Genomic DNA, 14274 nt, shown 5'->3' with positions numbered 1-14274 from the left:
ATTGAGTATATGAACAAGGAGATCAGAACTAGTGAGAATTGTTCCTCATTCTTAGGTGGATCTTCATCGTCTCCTTCGTCCAAAGGTAAGTCTACAACATGGAATCTTTTCGGTGGTATGAGTGAGGATGTAGCTGATAAGTGTGTTTTCTGTAGTAAAGATCATGCATCTCACAAGTGTAGAAAGGTTACTAATGTCAAGTCCAGGACTGACATGTTGAAGAGAGATAGGAGATGTTTTCTCTGTTTGAAGAAAGGTCATCAGAAGCGAGAGTGTAGAGTAAAGTATATTTGCAGGAACTGCAATGGGAAGCATAACATTGCAATTTGTTTTGGAAAGGGAGACAGGAACGAGAGAAATCGAGAAAGAGATAGAGATAGAAATCGTGGAGGAAGAGATCAAGAGAATAGAGTCAGAAATGGTGATCGAGGTGGAGAAGACAGAGAGAGAGATCAGGACGACGGAGAGTCACTAGAAGAAATTCAGCAAGGTCTTGTTATGTCAGCCAGAGCAGAACGTGAGTCTATTTTGTTGCAGACAGCTACAGCTTATATTCAGGATAAGTGTAAGAGACAGGGGAGTTCTTCTAAGATTTTGTTTGACAGTGGCAGTCAAAGGAGTTTCGTGACTCAAGCGTTGAGAGATAAGTTACAGTTGAAGTCTGAAAGAAAAGAGAAAGTAGTCATCAAGACTTTCGGTGAGGGAGACAACAGCAAAAAAGTTTCCAAGTTCTTGGATGTTGTCACGATCAAGGTTAAACACAAAGGCCGCAACTCTTTCACAGCTGTTGAAGCACTTTGTGTCCCGAGGATTTGTGGCTCGATATCCAAGGTCTTTGATCGTTCAAAATACGACCATTTGATGGATTTAGAGTTGGCGGATACCTTTAATGCGGTTTCAATCGATTACCCAGTTGGTGTTCTTGTCGGTATTGATTTTTACCATGACTTTTTCTCCGGTAAGACCAAAACAGGTAAGTCAGGTCCAGTTGCGTCGGAGACGGTCGTTGGTTGGGTTTTGAGTGGAAAGGTTAAGGCAAAAGTCAAAAGTGAAGAGGATAGTTATTGTTTTTTGAACTTTAGGTGTTCTGTTGAAAGTGATTCGGATCGACAGTTGAAGGAGTCTTTGGATCGTTTCTGGGAAGTTGAGAACATTGGTAGGAAAGATTGTGTGGTACACCAGTTTGAGCAAGATATTGTCCATACTGGAGAGAGGTACCAAGTGAAGTTGCCTTTTAAGCCAGATCATGATACTATTCCAGACAATTTTAAGACTTCTGAGAAGAGATTAGTTTCCTTGAAGAAGAGACTAGAAAAGTCAGACTTGGTAAAGAGGTATAATGAGGTTTTTGAAGAGTATAAGAAAGAAGGTATCATTGAGAAAGTTCCGGAGAATGAGATTTCTGCAGAGGTAGGTAAAGTTCACTACTTACCTCACAGGCCAGTAGTGAAGGAAGATAGAGAGACAACCAAGATCCGTGCTGTTTTTGATACTTCTTGTGGTATAAATGGTCCTTCTTTAAATGAGTGTCAGTATTCTGGTCCTAATTTGTTGTCGAAGGTGTTTGATATGTTGATTCGTTTTCGTTTGAACAAGGTTGCTATTTTGGCGGATATTAAGAAAGCTTTTTTAAACATTGAGGTTTTTGACGAGCATCGTGATTTTCTTCGTTTTTTGTGGTATGATTTTGAGTCGGATGGTGATCCTAAACTGGTTGTTTTTCGTTTTATGAGAGTCGTGATGGGTATGACTTCAAGCCCTTTTTTGTTGAATGGTACGATCAAGCATCATCTGGAGAAGTATTTGTCGACTGACAAGGAGTTGATTGAGCGTCTTATGGATGATTTTTTATGTGGATGATCTTGTATCCGGTGTTGAGAGTGGTGAGAAAGGTAAACAGTTTTTTGTGAGAACATCTGAGATTATCAAGGATGCTGGTATGGAGTTAAGGAAGTGGGTGACAAGTGATCCTGAGTTGAGAAAGCTTTTGATTGGGGATGCGGAGTTTGTCCGTTTGAAAAAGGTTTTAGGAGTTGAATGGGATGTAGTTGATGATTGTTTTGTATTTGATTTTAAGAAGTTTCTCGAGATGTGTGAAGGTTTAAAGTTGACTAAGCGGAACATTTTAAGTGTTTCTGCTTCCTTTTATGACCCTTTGGGTTTTATTCGCCAGTAACGGCTAGGATCAAGTTTCTCTTCCAGTTGCTCTGTAAGAGTAAAGTTGGTGGGCTGGGATGATGATGTATCTGAGGAATTAAAGAAGTATTGGGTTGATTTTCTTGCTCTTTTGAGGAATATTGGTACTTTGAAGTTGCAACGGTTTGTTCTTTCTACTGACTTTGTGAGTGTTCAACTGTGTGGTTTTTCTGATAGTTCGGATGAGGTTTATTGTGCTGTAGTTTATTTGAGATTTGTTTCGGAAGGTGGAGTTTCGGTGAATTTTGTTGGTGGAAAGACAAGGATAGCACCTTTGAAACGTTTGGGTACTCCTAGGTTAGAGCTCCTTGGATGTCTTTTGTTGTCTTATCTGTTATCACAATGTCGTTCAGCCTTTCATGGGAGGGTTGACCATTAGTGATACGTTGTTGTTGGTCGGATTCTGAGATTGCATTTGTGTTGGATTAAAGGTAAGGAGAAAGATTGGAAGCCTTGGGTAGAGAACAGAGCGGTGAAAGTGAAAGTACGAAAAGTGGTTGATAGAGACAAATGGTTTCATGTCAAGAGTGAGGAAAACCCATCTGATTTTCCTACTCGTCCTTTTGAAACATATTCTGAAATGTGGGAAAAAGGACCAAGTTTTCTTTTAAATTCTTCCTTGAATTCTGAGCCTTTTGAGTGTCATAACCAAGCTATGTTGGTGGAAGTTATGAAGGAGAAGCGGAAAAGTGATTTAGAAACTCTAACCTTAGCATCTGTTGTCGAGAACAAAAGCAATAATTCTTTATTTAACGTGGTTGACATTACTCGTTTTGGTTCTTTGAAAAAGTTCATATCTGTTGTTGGTTATGTGTTCCGATTTATCAACCTAATTCGCAAAAAGAAACCACCAAATATGGATCAAACTCTGTCACCAGAAGAATTCAAAGATGCACACGATCGAATCATCAAAGAAGAACAATACTTCATCAAGACAGACGCTTCTTTTGACAAATTGAAGACATCATTGAACCTTTATGAAGACGACAACGGCATCTTACGGTTAAAAGGACGTTATGGCACATCTCTACCTTACGATCAATCGCATCCAGCAATCATCAGGAGAGACGGACACCTCAGTCAACTCATTGTGGAAGATGCACATGAACGGACGTTACATCACGGAGTTGAAACAACATTGGCATTCGTGAGACAAAGATATTGGCTAATAAAAGGAAGAAAACGTGTAAAAGACATCCTTCGAAAATGTACGATATGTAAGAGGTTCAACCAAAGAACTTTTTTACCTCCACCTACAGCAGATATTCCGTCTTATAGACTTGAAAGCGATTTTGCTTTTCAACACACTGGTTTAGATTTTTGTGGACCTTTATACGTCAAAGAAAAATGTTGTGAGAACTCTTTTACTAAGGTCTATATTTTGCTACTGACTTGCGCGACTAGTAGGGCGTTGCATTTAGAATTAGTGCCTGACATGGGTGACGAGTCTTTTATTTGTGGAATCATTCGTTTTTTCGCCCGGAAGGGTTATCCTGAACTGGTAATTCATGATAATGCAAAAACTTTCAAATCACGCGAAGTGAAGCACTAGTTTCTTGAAAAACAGGGCATCAAACAAGAATTTATATTGGCTTTAGCCCCTTGGTGGGTGGGTTTTTTATGAACGCTTAGTAAGAAACGTGAAGTCATCACTACGCAAAATCCTCGGAAATTCTCTTCTAAGTTTTGAAGAAGTTCTACTTTTTTTATGTGAAATCGAGGGTACACTGAACTCACGCCCTCTCAGTTACTTGAACGAAGATGACATTGACGAGCGCGCTTACAACCTTTTCATTTACTTTATGGCAGAAACATTTTATCGAAAGCGAAGTTAAACAAAATTCGACACACTTTTCCAACACACAAGAAAACGTTTAAAACATATTTCTTCTTTACTTGACCATTTTTGGCGTCGTTTTTCAACTTGTTACCTCGGTGATCTCAAAACAATTCAATTTGTACCGAAAAACAAAATTCATCCATAAAACAGGACATTTCTGTCGGGGACATCGTGCTTTTTAAAAGAAGATCTCCTTCCACGCAACCGCTGGAGAATGGGAAAAGTGAAAGAATTGGTCATTGGACGTGATGGATTCGTTAGAGGTGCAAAGCTGCAGACAACATCGAAAGAAGGACGCAGAACAACATGCAGCCGCCCATTGCAAAGATTAGTACCTTTTATCTCGGACTCTTTTGACTCAGCCCTTGCCAGAACCTGAAAATAAGTGCGCACCCAGCGAAATCAAGCTTGTCAGTAGTAATCTTAGATCTAAACGTAAAGCTGCCGCAGATGGACAATTGAAACGAAGACTTATTGAAAAATTTGGGTAAACAAATTTTGGGGGGAGTGTAAAATATATTACATAATTTTCCATAATTAGCATATTTAGCATAATTATCTTTTATCTTTTCTTTCTTTGTATATTTTTATTATTCTAAGATCACGTGATTATCTCGTGGTCTTCCATGTATTTAAACTTGTGAACTCACGTTTTTGAGTAGTTACTTATCATAATTATCTAAAGTGAACGGAAGAAGCATGTGAACTAATAAATCAAGATTCGACTATTATTGCTAAAGACCGACCAGCTAAAATACAACCCTCTGAAACCTAGGGACATCAGGTTTTTACACGAACAGCAGGTCATAATTTTTTTTTGTTATTTTTAAAGTCAAAAAAAGCCCCCCCCCCATTCAGGGGGGCTACTGGCACTGGGCTGGACTGTTTATTTTGTCTATTGTTTCATTTCTGATCGCTTCTTTTTATACTTCAGATGTAAAGGCTGGAAGACTTACACTTTATCGTATTACGATTCATTGTTGCGCCAAATGGTCAGGTTAGTTACAATGGAAGCTACTACCGAAAACCATGAATATGCTGAACTATTTTTCCGAAACATCAATAACATGCTAAATTCTTCATCCTTTGATATCTTTAACCCTACCACTATCCAATGTGATGAGCATGCAAGCGCCAAGATCGGCCTCAAGGATGTGTACGGAGAAGATTTCGTAGAAAACAGAACGGCTGGTTGCGAATTTCATCTGCAGAAAAGCGTCGACAAACACAAGAAATACTTTAACACTGAGGATGGGACTGCATTTAACCTATTGGTGTTGGCTATGAAAAATTCTGTCACCGAAGAAGGCTACAATCGCGAAAAAGCAAAAATTGACAACTTGATTCGAAAGCAACCTGAAACATGCAGAAAACCTCTTGATGACATGATGAGATTTTGGAATAATGTCAAGTACCGCTGGTCTTCTGCGTTCAAAAGTAACCTACACAATGCCCCCAGATCGAGCTTAGCAGAGGCTGCACAAGCCAGCATGAAAGCCGGTGGTGAAAAAAAATCTATCATTGGTCGATGCAGTAATGAGTGACATCAGTGACTCAGCTAGATTAGATGCTACGTGGTTGAACCGACAGGAAGGCGAAAGATGTGTTGGCGGTGGGCCATCTCGAATGGACCTGGAACGCAGGAGTGAACGTCGTCAGATTGGGAGAGCCAATCAATATGTCACGGAATTAGCAGAAAATGAGGAATATCAAGAGCACCAAGTAGACGTATCGGATGATAACCACCTGCAAAGTTCACAACCACCAAAAGCGAAGAAAAGAAGATTGAAATCATTGGAAAGCAAGCATTGCCAATCAGTTTTGAAAAAAGCTAAAGAGCTTCACGGAAAAACTTTCTTTAGTCGAAATGACTAAAAAATCCATCTCAATTGAAATTCACAGTTAAACAATCACACACCATCAGGAATGTTGAAATAAGCCTTGAAGAAGTGATGTGTGATTGCTCACAATCCCAGCAAGCGTCAAGAAAATTATGTCATCATATTGTTTGGCTATATTTAAACCTGTTTGGCATCAGTGAAAACGACCAGTTGATTGCCCAAACAGAAATAGGGGCTTCGTCGTTTCAGCGTCTTGTAAATTCCATGCCTGCCGAAATTCCAACTTTGCTGACAACTCAAAGGGATACTGACCGAAAATTCTCACAGAAATTGAAAGATCACGCAAAATTCAACTCATCCCAAATGTGGTACCTTTCAAGAAAATCAGTAAAACAATCAGCGCGTTGTTCGGGATGTTTAAAACCAAGAACAATCGTAACTGGGAATCTTCATTTATTCGTTGAAGGACTCCTTCATCTAGAAGATCGTGACCGAGTAGTTGAGACAAAACTTCGATTTTGTATAAGCAGCAGATGTGTCAGAGATATAAAGAGCTCTCTTCACAACATAAGATCAATAGGAGCTGATACCATGATACGCATTGATCCAGCATTAAACGGCATTACCCAAGCCGAACTGAACACGATTAAAGCTAACGCAATTAAAGTTGAAAACATTGAAAGTGTTCAAATTTTACCAAATATGTAATAGTTTATAATATTTCTATGCACCTTATAAGTGTGATTGACATATTTTGGTATATCTTCAGTTTATTTTTTAAGTGTGAGTGACATTTTGGTATATCTTTAGTTTATTTTTTAAGTGTGAGTGACATTTTGGTATATCTTTAGTTTATTTTTTAAGTGTGAGTGACCTTTTGGTATATCTTTAGGTGTGAGTGACATTTTGGTATATCTTTAGTTTATTTTTTAAGTGTGAGTGACATTTTGGTATATTTTAGTTATTTTTTAAGTGTGAGTGACATTTTGGTATATCTTTAGTTTATTTTTTAAGTGTGAGTGACATTTTGGTATATCTTTAGTTTATTTTTTTAAGTGTGAGTGGCATAAGTTTTTTTTGAAATTCTTCTTCTCCTGTTGATAGATTTATGGCCCTTTCGCTGACTTCTGGTTGATTTGTTTCACGCTTTATTTCTTTTGATCTTTTTAACTATTGTTCTGTAACCAAGAGTAAGCGAAGGGATTAAACTTTACTTGCGAGGACTAGCAATAATCTTTCAGCTGATCGGTTTTATTGTTCGTTTCATCTATCTTTTATTTGATTTTAAATAAATTAATTAATTAACGTATTCTTATTTTTTTAGAATTTTTACAAACATGAGAAATGATCAATTTGAGAGTTTTGGACTTTTGAGTGAACTTTCGTGTAAAGCTTTAGGAATTTTTCGTTTTTCGACGTCTTTTTTTCAATTCCCTTTTGAGATTTAGTAATAGTAATACTTTTAGTACTTAGTTAATTTCTTATGTTATACGTAGTGCCTTACCTATTTTTTATAATATACGTTTTTAGGTCATTGATTTGTAACTGAAAATGTTCATCAAAAGACATGTCTTCTGTACAAGAAGATCTTTCTGCAGTTCTTTCATTTGAAATCACGACCATCCTAGCTAGTCCTGTTAGCTACTTTGCAGTGAAGCCTTTTTGGACCTACCGGGAGGTCCTTTAATTTGACCGTTGTCCGTTCGTCTGTTACAAACTTTTCTCGGGATTGGCTCATTAGTTTTTTTGAATTTTTTGCACAATGATACAAAATGGCAATGCCTGAAAAGTGACGGAGCCCGATTTTTGAAAAAAAATTTTGGGGGGCAAATTTGGGCCAAAAACTACCTAAAAATAAGGTTTTTTGGACTTTGTGCAAAATTGCTTCATTACTTTTTCCTGATTTTTGGCAGAAAGATAGAGTGCAAGGTACCCTAAAATGTGACTGAAGTAATTTTTCTCGGAAAATTTTTTTTCGTCGTAAAATACGGATTTTCGTTTTTTTGGGGAAATTCCCTTTTACCATTTTCCTGTTAGCAGCTTTTCTCGGGATCGGCTCATTATTTTTTTTTTCATTTTTGCACAATGATACAAAATAGCAATGCGTAAAAAGTGACGGAGCCCGATTTTGAAAAAAAAATTTGGGGTAAATTTGGGCCAAAACTACCTAAAAAATAAGGTTTTTTGGACTTGGTGCAAAATAGCTTCATTAGTTTTTCCTGATTTTTGTCAGAAAGATAGAGTGCAAGGTACCTTAAAATATGGTTGGTTGAAGTAATTTTTCTCTGAAAATTTTTTTTTCGCCATAAAATTTTCAAAAAAAGACGACCAAGTTACACAATGATAAAAGAAAATAAATCAGACGTTTTTGCATTGTTCTAAAACTTATCGTGTTTGCTCAATACCAATAGTAAAATGTAGAATACCTACTTTTATCTGATTTCGATCAACAGGTAGGTCCATTCAGCATGTTGCTTGTTTCACTTACTCGAATATCTTTCTCGAATTTTTTGTACCTGGGATGACTGGAACTGTTACTTTGTTTTTGAAATTTTATTTACATTAAGAAAATCCTTAGGGTCAAAGGTTTTATGATGGCCAATTCTTACTTCGGATGTTTTTCTACGGGACGCAGGAAAAACCTTAAAGGTACCCAAAAACAATTTAAGATGTTTTGTAAAACTCAAAACTAGCAAAAAAACCGATTAGATACCATCTGAAATCTCTCAAAAAGTTGATAAAAAACAACTTTAAGTGGATATGCCTATTTAGGTACTTGAATAAATATGGGTTGCGAAAAAAAATCGAAAGTCAAAGGAGTCTAAGGGTCTCAATGTTGAAAATCTGCAAAAAGAAAGTAAAAAATAAGTCTCTCTAAGAGTTGCTTTTCTCGCAAATTTTCAGAAAAACTTTCTTAAGGGTAAGGGTTCAAAGGTCCGGTCCGAACATACATGACATATCCTCCATACCTAGTATCCCCTCCCAGGCGCACTTTTCTCTACAGTACTTTACACTCATGCAATGTAAATACATACTTTGTGTACATTTTTTCTTGATCCACCAAATGTTTGCTCTTTTTTATTATGTAATAGTGAGCGCAGCAATAACCATTTAACCATTACGAAATATCTTTTCTTTTATCAATAGAAATGTTATTCATTCACCCTTACTGACTTTTCGATTTTGATTCGCACTTTTGATTTGCAACTCGCACTTTTAATTTGCAACTCACACTTTTAATTTGCAACTTTTGCACGCACTTTTAATTTGCAACTCGCACTTTTATTTTGCAACTCGCACTTTTAATTTGCAACTCGCACTTTTAATTTGCAACTCGCACTTTTAATTTGCAACTCGCGAATTTTGTGTGTTAAAATGCAACTCGTAACTCGCAACTCGCGATTTTATTTTGTTAAAATGCAACTCGTAACTCGTAACTCGTAAAAAGTAACTCGCAACTCGTGGTTTTAAATGCAACTCGTAACTCGTAACTCGTAACTCGCAACTCGCATCTTATCATATCACAGAAATTCTAGCTCTCAAATTAGATGAATAATCTCATAAAAAAGTACTTTTTACATTCAAAGTAAAAAGTTTGATGTTTTTAAGCATTATTAAAGGTACTAACAGTAATCATCAACAATCTGTAGGAAAGCACTTTTTCAACTTTCACAATTGTATGAAGTGTTGTTCATAAATTCTGCATTCAATCGTACTCTTTTATGCTTACTTGTAGGGGGTGGAAGATGCAGGGGCAGTACACTCAGAGGTCATTACAATTGGAGGTCATTATTACAAAATGCTAATTGGGTGATTTTTTCCAAAAAATTGCAAAATGTTCACCTACAATTAAGCACAAGAGGGTAATTTTTTCAGAGGTCACCAATGTCTCTTTTTGTACAAAAGTACACCACATTTTCATATGATCACATAAAAGTAATCTTAGTTTTGTTTTGCAAGTATAAAGTGGTATGAACTCTCTCTCTTCTTAATAATATATAATATTTCCTCGCATCACATTATCTTGAAGCATGCATGAAGGTTCACCTTTCCAGAAATTTCTTTCTTCAACCAAATTCAATCAAATTGCTAAAATGTTATTCCCTAACCTTTCTTCCAGTCTCTGTTATAAAACAAATTTTGTTTTGTTTTTCTATATATAGTTTCAAAAATAAAGCTAGCTAGCTTTTTTTCCATGTGAAATTCAACAATGTCCAATGATGGGAGAAGAATCTCTCGAAACGTAGCAAAGTGAAATTCATCAATGTCCAATGATGGGAGAAGAATCTCTCGAAACGTAGTCAATCGCAAATCTTGTGATCCATATGTAGCTAGGTAGATTTCCCCCCCCCGTGATATTCCCGATGCCCGATGATGGGAGAAGAGCCAAACATAAATTCGTGATTATATTCAAGACACGATGAACTTCCACCAAATATTCACAAATAAGTCCTTTCCCATAAATAAATTCCAAACTTCATTTATCAAGAAAAATTGATTAAGTTTTTTTTGTTCGTATGAATGCTTTTCCTCTAAAGATAAACCAAAACAAAAATGTTTCCTCAGAATGAAAGTCTTTTTCTTTTGTCACTCTTCACCACATCAAACAAAAGCAGATGAAAAATTCCATCACACAGAGTCTTTGTCAAAATCATCATACATTGAGTGATATTGTTGTGTGACTCTCAAATTTACTGATTAAATTGAACCAAAAATGTCCTCAAAAAGATAAGTAATTGCCTGATTATTATCACTTTTCAGGACTTCAATTCCTTTCTTTAAAACACTGCATTGAACGCTTGCAAAGAAGTGAGGTCGTTTGCCGTACGAATGGCTACCCTTCAAATCATTTCAATATTTTGCCGGCGACGACATGCGACTGAAAGTTATTTTTGTAGGAAAATCTTTTACGCTCAAAACGGTCGGTCTCGTATTTTCGAGAAATTTCCTTGAACCACCTCAAATTTGCCATTTCACTGGATGCATTTTCTGAACCAGGTTCAAAATCAAAGATTTTCCTAGCACAGAACACAGCTAGATATTAATCCCGCAAAAAAAAGTCATAACAAAGATTTTTTACAGCGCGGGAAAAGCTAAGTTTGTCGCGCGCACCATTATCTGATATTCCGATGGCGTATTGGCGGCCGCCCACGCTAAAGCTCTAAAGGAGCGGACCATATTTCCACATCTGGTACCAGATAACGCGCACCACGGAAACACAAACCTCTGGTAAAATAATATCGAGCACCGAGATACAGCAGAAAACTAGATTTCACTTGAAGAAAGGGTCTTTGTTTTTTTTATTTACTAAAAGGGTAAGGGTGGTTCAGCTGAACCATTTGAACCCCCTCAGATCCGCCGCTGTTGTGTGACGTCGTGATCGTGAGTCAACAAATTTATTTTGGGCAATATACGACTTACTGTGTGACGACTTGTTCTAGAGGAGTTTGATCTGGGTGTTGTTGGATGAGTCTTTCGATGTGGGTCACTGCTACATCGTTGATGATGTCTTTCTAAAATATAAGAAAATGATCAAAAACATTTATACCGGGCCGTTTTCGAAATGTGTGACCTCCATAACTCGAATGTCTCCTTTAACTCGAACAAGTTTTATGGTCTTTTCAGTTTAAGCCGGGCTTACTTAAATCGAACAAATTTACGTTAACAGTGTCTCATAAACATGTCTCCATAACTCGAACAAATTTGCGTTCTCCGTGTGTGTCCGAATTATGGAGACTCTATTGTAGTAAAATAAAACAAGCGATAATAAAAGAGAACGTGGATATAAATAAAAAAGGCCAAATGATTCTGGATACTTTCCGGTAAATTGATCGGTCCACGCACGAAAATTAACCAACGCAAAGAAATTTAACCCACGCAAAGAAGCAAAAAAACTGTATGATATGATGTCAATTGAAATATAAAGTACGGAGAGCTAACTAAATCTTGGCTCTTGATATAACAGCTCGATATTTGAGTCGTTATCAAAGCCGAGGAACTTATGATGACATACCACTCGTTTCTTAGCATAATGATCGAAGTCTTTCATCCCTTTCTTTAGGTTGGCAATATCGACTAAAACGGGTGGTGCGGGCGCGGGTACGGGTGGAGGTGGTGGTGGTGGAGTCTCAGGAACCTTGATTGGAGTTGGTGCCTTGGGCGTAGGTTGTTGTTTAGGAGGCCTTGTAAAGGTACTTGAACCTATAGTAGCAGTTGGAGGTCTCGTTATTGTACTTGCTCCGATGATATTCTTGAAGAGATTGTTTCGATTCTCTTCGATCTGTTTGAAAATTCCAGCAGTAAAATCAGGCCCCGCCCTGGCGGTATTCGGCGTGGAGGTGGTATTTGAAGGACCAGCACCGTCTTGTAGCCTGTTAGGTACGATGACATGAGTCCGGATGGTCCCACCGACATGTGATAAATTGACTGAAGAATTATGAGTGCTGCTGGTATCTGATGAACTTTTCCGTTTCTTGGCGTCTGGCGTCGATTCGTGGTTTTCGTTTTTACGTTTTGCTCTGTTGACGGTGATACTGACTTCCAATACGTCATCATCATCGTCCAAAATCTGAATAGAAGCGATTTATTTTGTATGAGAAAGTTAATCAGATGGTTTGGGATGGTTTGGGATGTGAGGATTCCGCCTGTGGTCCCGAGAAAAAGTTCCCTGTTTTTTGAGTAGCCTTTCATTTCTTTTGTATGAAATTCAAGTTACAAACTTTTGACTTTTAGTATAACAAAAGCAATCAAAATTCCAATGAAAAGTCTGCTTCAAAGAAAATGGTATTTCGCACACTTCGATTAGTTGTTCTTGAATGAAAAGAGATAATATTCAAAATACTGGATACATGATATAAGTATAGATGATATAAAAAAAAATGAAGGAACCAAAAACCCTAATTTTATACTTTTTCAAAAATCTGGAACTTCGCTTATTTCAAATATTATGCATTTAAAATCTTTCATATTATCTATTTTATTTTTGCAAATTTTTGCCTAATAAAAAAATAGCCTAGAATAAAAAAAGCCCAGGTTGACCCGGGGTTCATCAATGGCTTTAAAATTTGAAATAACGAAGACATTTTTGCTTGAGATTTCCGGAGGAAGGGGTATCTGTATATCCCGAAAGTCACCTTTACTCGAACAAGGTTGCCAGTCCCTTAAGGTATTTAAAAATCTTTAAAAACAATAGCTCGAATTGATCAAATCTCAACATGTTATGCCTGTTCGAGTCATTATGACTGTAGTTAATTCACAAAAATTAAAAGAAAAGAAATAAGACATACTTTTGGGCGAACTTGGGAGACATCAGTTGACAAATCTTCTAAAAGTAAAACCTCGTCAATATCATCTGCTGGGAAATAATTGGGATCCTTGGCAACTACTGGTGAATTTTCTCCAGAGCTGATAGTAACAGGTTCTCTATACCTGGGAATGTCTTTATTACGGTAAAAAGAGTTGTCATTTTCTGAAGATGTGGAGCTTAATGGAGTATCCATCGAATCTAAATCAATATCATCTGAAGTTGTGGTATGGTTACTGCTGCTTGGTGTAGATGCAGTGTTATTGGTAGAGAGGTTACTTGACGAAGTTGTGGTCAATGAGTTACCGGTGACATCGGCAATTCTAGTGCTGGTTGAATTCATCGTTGAATTAATAGTTGAGTTGATTAGAATGGCTCGATCATCATTACCGACCATTTCTTCAACTATCTCTGCTTCCACGCCCATATCCTGCTCAATAGTAATTCCCTCCTGAGTTGGAACATTGAAGTCATCCGGTAATTCTAACAATCGTTCGATACAGGATGGTAGGATCATGGTTTTGTCAGCCATTTGACCGTAAACGTTCACAACATCATTGTGAATGAAGGTAATGATCTGTTGAGAGTGTTGAGGGAATATTGAGGAGAGTTCGGTGAGGATGGCATTTTGGTTTGGTCCTGCCATTTTTGGTTGATCGGACTCGTAGTAATCGTGTTTTCATTTATAAGCAGGAGATTGGGTGTACTCTTTTCACATATTCCATATGTTATAACTTATATACCATTTTTCATTAGTTTTGCTGTAAGAAACAATATCAAAGAAAATAATAAAGACGCTTTTCTACCACCTTTATACGTTGAGGTTTTCCTCTATCTATTGATGAATTTCCAGAGAGTGGCTTTGCTCAGAGGAGTCAGTAAGAAATAATAACACGCCGCTCGTTTTAAAAAGGACGGGCGGAGGAGGAACGGAGTCGTATAAAAAGATTCCCAACGATTCTAACAATAAAACTATTACAATAGAATAACAATTTATTAGAGCGGACTTTCGATAATTCGAACTTATATTATCCAGATCTCTCAGAACTACCTGTCAGTTTCTGTCAATGGGAAACTCTTGTATAATACTCTCC

General features: G+C 37.2%; 1 protein-coding gene across 2 annotated transcripts in view; it reads right to left on the bottom strand.

Annotated features, from left to right (window-relative positions):
- Window positions 1-13937, bottom strand: part of LOC136823983 (E3 ubiquitin-protein ligase RNF216-like) — a 37022-nt gene extending 23085 nt beyond the window's left edge. For both annotated transcript variants that reach the window (XM_067080139.1, XM_067080140.1), the window contains exons 1-3: window positions 13164-13937; window positions 11891-12445; window positions 11299-11390 (exon numbers count right to left, since the gene is read on the bottom strand). In XM_067080139.1, coding sequence (XP_066936240.1) covers window positions 11299-11390; window positions 11891-12445; window positions 13164-13826 — 1310 coding nt within the window. In that variant the 5' untranslated portion in view covers window positions 13827-13937. The remainder of the gene's footprint in view (window positions 1-11298; window positions 11391-11890; window positions 12446-13163) is intronic.
- Between the last annotated feature and the right edge of the window lie 337 nt (window positions 13938-14274).

This window comes from Clytia hemisphaerica, unplaced genomic scaffold (genome assembly GCF_902728285.1).
Source record: "Clytia hemisphaerica strain Z4C2 unplaced genomic scaffold, Clytia hemisphaerica genome assembly, whole genome shotgun sequence".
NCBI lineage: Eukaryota > Metazoa > Cnidaria > Hydrozoa > Leptothecata > Clytiidae > Clytia > Clytia hemisphaerica.
The sequence above is the reverse complement of the archived record's forward strand: the minus strand, read 5'-3'. Positions and strand labels throughout refer to the sequence as shown.